The sequence below is a fragment of the Chaetodon trifascialis genome, chromosome 23 (genome assembly GCF_039877785.1).
Source record: "Chaetodon trifascialis isolate fChaTrf1 chromosome 23, fChaTrf1.hap1, whole genome shotgun sequence".
NCBI lineage: Eukaryota > Metazoa > Chordata > Actinopteri > Chaetodontiformes > Chaetodontidae > Chaetodon > Chaetodon trifascialis.
Window position 1 is genome coordinate 14,200,700 of NC_092078.1, and position 5,080 is coordinate 14,205,779.

General features: G+C 39.3%; 1 protein-coding gene across 1 annotated transcript; it reads left to right on the plus strand.

Annotated features, from left to right (window-relative positions):
* On the plus strand, positions 1-1,844 carry LOC139351814 (T cell receptor alpha chain MC.7.G5-like). Its single transcript, XM_070993819.1, has 5 exons — positions 1-43; positions 176-504; positions 593-929; positions 1,568-1,614; positions 1,716-1,844. Exons 1-5 carry the CDS (start codon positions 1-3, stop codon positions 1,842-1,844), a joined length of 885 nt encoding a protein of 294 aa, XP_070849920.1.
* The last annotated feature ends 3,236 nt before the right edge of the window (positions 1,845-5,080 follow it).

Genomic DNA, 5,080 nt, shown 5'->3' on the forward strand with positions numbered 1-5,080 from the left:
ATGTTCAAGTTGTATGTACTCTTGGTCTCTCTCTTTAGAGCCTGTAAGTCACTGCGTACAATATTTTGCTGCTAAAAATGAGTGATCGGAAATCTTACTGGGGCATCTGAGAGGAGATTTTTGAAACTTTTGAAAACTGCACGAGGTGGTCATTCATTCTTTATCTGTGTTTCAGATGGTGCTCTGCTCTATGCTAACACTGGGGACAATGTGACTTTACCGTGTTTCTATGCCAGTGACAGTGCCAAATACCTGTGTTGGTACAAGCAGGTTGCAGGGGAGCAACCTCAAATAATATCCTCTTTCTATAGACATTCACCTGACACAAACAAGTTCCACAACCAGTTTAAAGGCGACAGGCGATTTTCAGTTCATCCTGGACGGGGATTTTACCATCTGAACATTTCTGATGTCCACAACTCAGATTCAGCGATGTACTACTGTGGACAGATCAGCATTACAGTCACTGACTTTGATAATGGAATGTTTTTAGTTGTAAAAGGTGTGTATTTTGGACAGTTTGCAATTTAAATTTGTCTTTTAATTTGCCTTACTTTTGATTTTCACTTTCTAAAATGTCTGTTTTTAAGAGTCTAGTCGTGAGTCTTCCCTCCAGCAGCCAGCGTCCCAGTCTGTGAAGCCAGGAGGCTCTGTAACCCTGAACTGCACAGTGCACAATGGAACCAGTGATGGAGAGCACAGCGTTTACTGGTTCAAAGAGGAGTCGAGAAACTCCCAGTTGGGAATCATGTACATCAAAAAAAACAATAGCAATCAGTGTGTGAAGAGCTCTGAGTTCCCTGTGCAGAGCTGTGTGTACAGTTTATCTATGAGGAACGTGAGCCTGTCTGACGCTGGGACGTACTACTGTGCTGTGGCTTCATGTGGAGAGATACTGTTCGGGAAAGGAACGAGGCTGCATGTTGGAGGTAAGAAACATAATATGTTTGATCAAATCAAAAAAATAAACCTTTAATATTATATTATATATTTATATATATGATATATATATATTTATTTACTTAGTTTTCTTTTCATGTTTTCACAGGGGAACATGATGGCACCTCCCTTGCTCTGATACTTTGCGTGGTTGCAGGTCTGCCCGTGTCTCTTATCTTGAACATCATCCTAATCAGTATCCTCTGCAAAATGTCCAGGGCAAAACATCTTCATTCTGCAGGTACACTGAAGTAATATTTACCAAGTCTGCCTGACTGTTGTTTTGAGGAAAGGGTGATTCACCCAAATTTAAAAAGCACATTTTGTTCAAGTCGTATCTAGTTTTTAGACGTAGGTTTGCAGTTTCAGACTTTGAGGTGTCTGTCTCTGAAGCTTCAGGACAATGAATGTGAATGGAATTTAAGTTTTAAAAAATACATTTGATTTATTTATTTATTTATTTTTTCCAAAATAATGTCAGGGTTGGATAATCCACAGACCTGTGAACAGTTGTTATTGGAACTACTTTCTCCAAAAGTATTGCAATAATTTGGGTGAAATGACCCTTTAATGAGAAAGACTGAAGAATTGAAGGCAATGACTATAAAATCTGAATTTTTTATTATAGGGCTGCACCCCAAGTTGAGTGTCCCAGAATACGCCGCTGAAAGGCAGGTAAGATTAAAAAAACAGGACTTATATCTATAGAGAAACATCCCATATCTAAATTAGTTTAGCATCTGGGAATAATAATTCAGCTTTCTTGTTTCCTGCAGAATGAGGGATCTGATGCTTTACAGTACGTAGCTCTGGACTTCAAAAAGAGGCAAAGCAAGAGCAGGAGACAGAGGAGCACAGAGGAGGAGACGATTTACTCTGGAGTCAGACTGTCAGACCTGAAGTGATTTTCGCTGTTTAATTGGAACAAACTGCCACTGCTCTCTGTCTAACTCCTGCAATTTAAATTATAACCATACACCCCCATTCCAAAAAAAGTTGGTATAGTGTACAACATAAATCAAACAGTGCAAAGACAATATATTTGATGACTGACCTCAACAACTTTTGTGTTTTTTAATACATTTGATGATCTTAATTCTGCATTTGCTTAAATGCAAGGTTAAAAGTAGGCCTACTGTATTCTTATATAGCAGACATAGCAAAAATAAAATTTGAAAAAGCAATATTATTTCTTGATTCACTGAAAAATATATATTATTATATTTTCTTCTTAGAGGCAATGGTTTCAACATTTTACATCTCACTCAGCAAAATCTTTGCTTTATACTGACCCTCAACTGAAGAGCATCATGAAGCAAACAATCACCAACAGAAAGAAATATATTCCTCAAAAGCATTGACTTATTTTCATGCAAGTCAAGTCAACTTTTTTTTGTCAATGCTGCTATATGTACAGGACATGCACAGAATTGAAATATTGTTTTCCCTCAAATCCCTGGTGCAAACAGCAATAAACATGAAATATAAAATATAATATAGAATAAAAAATAAGTAAAACGGAATATATGCAAAATAAAAAGATCTAAGAAAAATATGGCAATTTAAGGTAAACAGTATGATATGGATATACAGTATGATATGGAAAATATGAACAGTATAAACAGTGTGGAATGTGTATCAAAATAAATAAAGGATGTACAGTACAGTTTGTGAACAGACTGTGCACAGCAATTGACTGTACATGGTGCAATTTAGCTCAGTTTGTAAAAGACAGTAATTTGTTAAGATTGTATAACCTAAACAGGTGAGAAAATCCTTAACAAGTCACAGCTTTTTGTTCTGCAGCCTCACGCAAAACATCACATAATCATCAACAAAAGCATTTCTCTTCATGATGAGTAAACCTTTAAAGTCAGTATCAGGCCTGAGCTCTGTTCAGTTTGTGTGCAGTTCAGCTCTTGGCCAGTAGGGAGCAGCAGAACACCTACAGTAGATATTACATCAGCGCGTTATGTACATAATGCATTACTGCTGACCGGAAACCACAGCAATTGACCACCAGATAGCTAAGATTGGAAAGATAAGTTATTTAAAGTGCACACCACAACACACCACAGAGGAGGTGTTGTGGTCGGCTGACATTGAAATCTCGCTCTTGTTTTTTCAGAGCTCTGTCAGTGCCATGACATGTCATTGCACAAGAATCAGCGCTCACTTTTAGGTCTTTCAGCAGATGAGTTTGGTCAAAATACACAAAAATATGGAATCTCAGCAGCCAAATTCCTCATCATGACCATGTATTATGATCAAATCTGGCAAAATGTGACTTTTTTTCCTGCTATAGCCCGCCCAAGCAAAAACTTCTGCATCCTGTACATTTCTATAGACCTCTCTCCACATCCACAGCTATTCTTTGTAGTGTCTTTGTGGAAGGAGCCCTCCAAGGCTGCTTGTTTTGTTCTCTCAAACACTCATAAAGACAGTCATGTTTTTTTCAAGTCCTGCAGCCGACTGATGAAAAAAAAAGCAACAAAACAAGAAAGAAAGAAACAACATCTCGCTTCTGAGTTCCTGCTCTGGTCAAGCTCGCCACCATCTCCTCTGACAGGATGTCAGTGTGGTTTTATTTGACGTGCTGTTTGTTTGTTCCAGTTGCTTCACAGTGTCGCCTCTGCTCTTTCACTTCTCACTCTCTTGCATGTATTTTACACTTAAAAACCCATATGCAGCCCCACTGTCAGCGTCACGTGAGCAAAAGCAGTGGTAAAATGGCATTCACATCACTGATAGAGCTGAGGGTCACAGTGAGGGGAGGAAGAGAAGGAGCATTATGGCAAGGTTACTGGAGGCTGGATTTAATTTTTCTTCTCTGTAACCACATGTTTTTTAATTCTAGCTAAAGGTTTTCTTCATGCGCCTGTTTGTGATACATGTAAATAGTTATAGATATACAATGCAAGCATCAACAAAAGCTTTGTTCCTGCTCAAATGAAACATAGTCAAGCCAACTGACCTGGTTTAAATTGTCATGCCAAAAGCATAGTGGAAAAAAATAGCATTACAGCTCTATGCGTGTGCTGCCCAAGGTGTCGTTCTGGTTGCCAGGTCACAGCTTTACTGACCTATTTTCAACAGCTTGTTTGTGGTCAAACAAAGAATGTCACGGACAGCCTCACACAGAGCATCCCTACTGCTGTTATCGTGTCCGCATTTTGTCACCTAACCGCTGTCAAGATAGCTCCTCATCTGTGCAGGAAGAGCAAAAATTTGAGGGAGTGAGATTAGATTAAAAAGATATCTTCTCGTGTTGTAAACCACAACCACGTCCACTGACTCTCAACGCAAGAGCCTGTAGACAGCATGACCTCTAAAACAACATATTTAGTTTCACAAAATGCTAAAATGTGTGCAATTTCATGTCTCTAGAAAATTTTGGTGGTATTTGAACAGGCTAACAAAAGGGCACCTTCTTTAGTAAGTCAAATTACACCAGCAGATGACCCAAGCAAAAAGCGTCCTCCACCCTCACATGAGCATGACAGTGTTGTTGCTTGCCGTACTCAATGCATGAGTTATCTAAATAAAGGCTTTTGACAAACAGCATCGCTTTGTCTTTTCATTGTTTGTCATACGGCCTGAGTCGGGTGAGGTTAAGGTGACAGTAGGCCGTCCTACTGTCACCTTAACTCAGGAAGTATGGGCTCAAGCAAGAGGAGCGTTGGTCACTCATGCCTCGTCTCTACTGAGTCAACAACCGTCGAGCGTTAACCGCAGCTTTTTTTGCGCATGTGCATGCAGACCACAAGCATTAAAAGGCATAGATGAGTCACAAGCAGCAGCCTCTGCTCCTAAAAGGTCTACTGTATGAGTCGACAGTACCATGCAGTCGACCGACAAAAATGGTCAGAAGTAAAGTGGAGCTTTGTGGTGGATTACATTAAATGAGACTTTCTGAGAATTGCAAGTTGACTTCAACATGCTGAAATGAAGTGAAACCAACAGCTGTCTGGGCAGCAAAAATACATCTATACATCAGTCTAAAAATTGCTTTTGGAAATGTTTGTGTGACTAGCAAAATATTTGTTACAGTAGCAATAATAGCTGTTCACTGACCGCAGAAGAAACTCATGTTAGTTGTGGTTTTGTTAGGTAAGGCCTACAAGCTGTCACTGTGAATTTG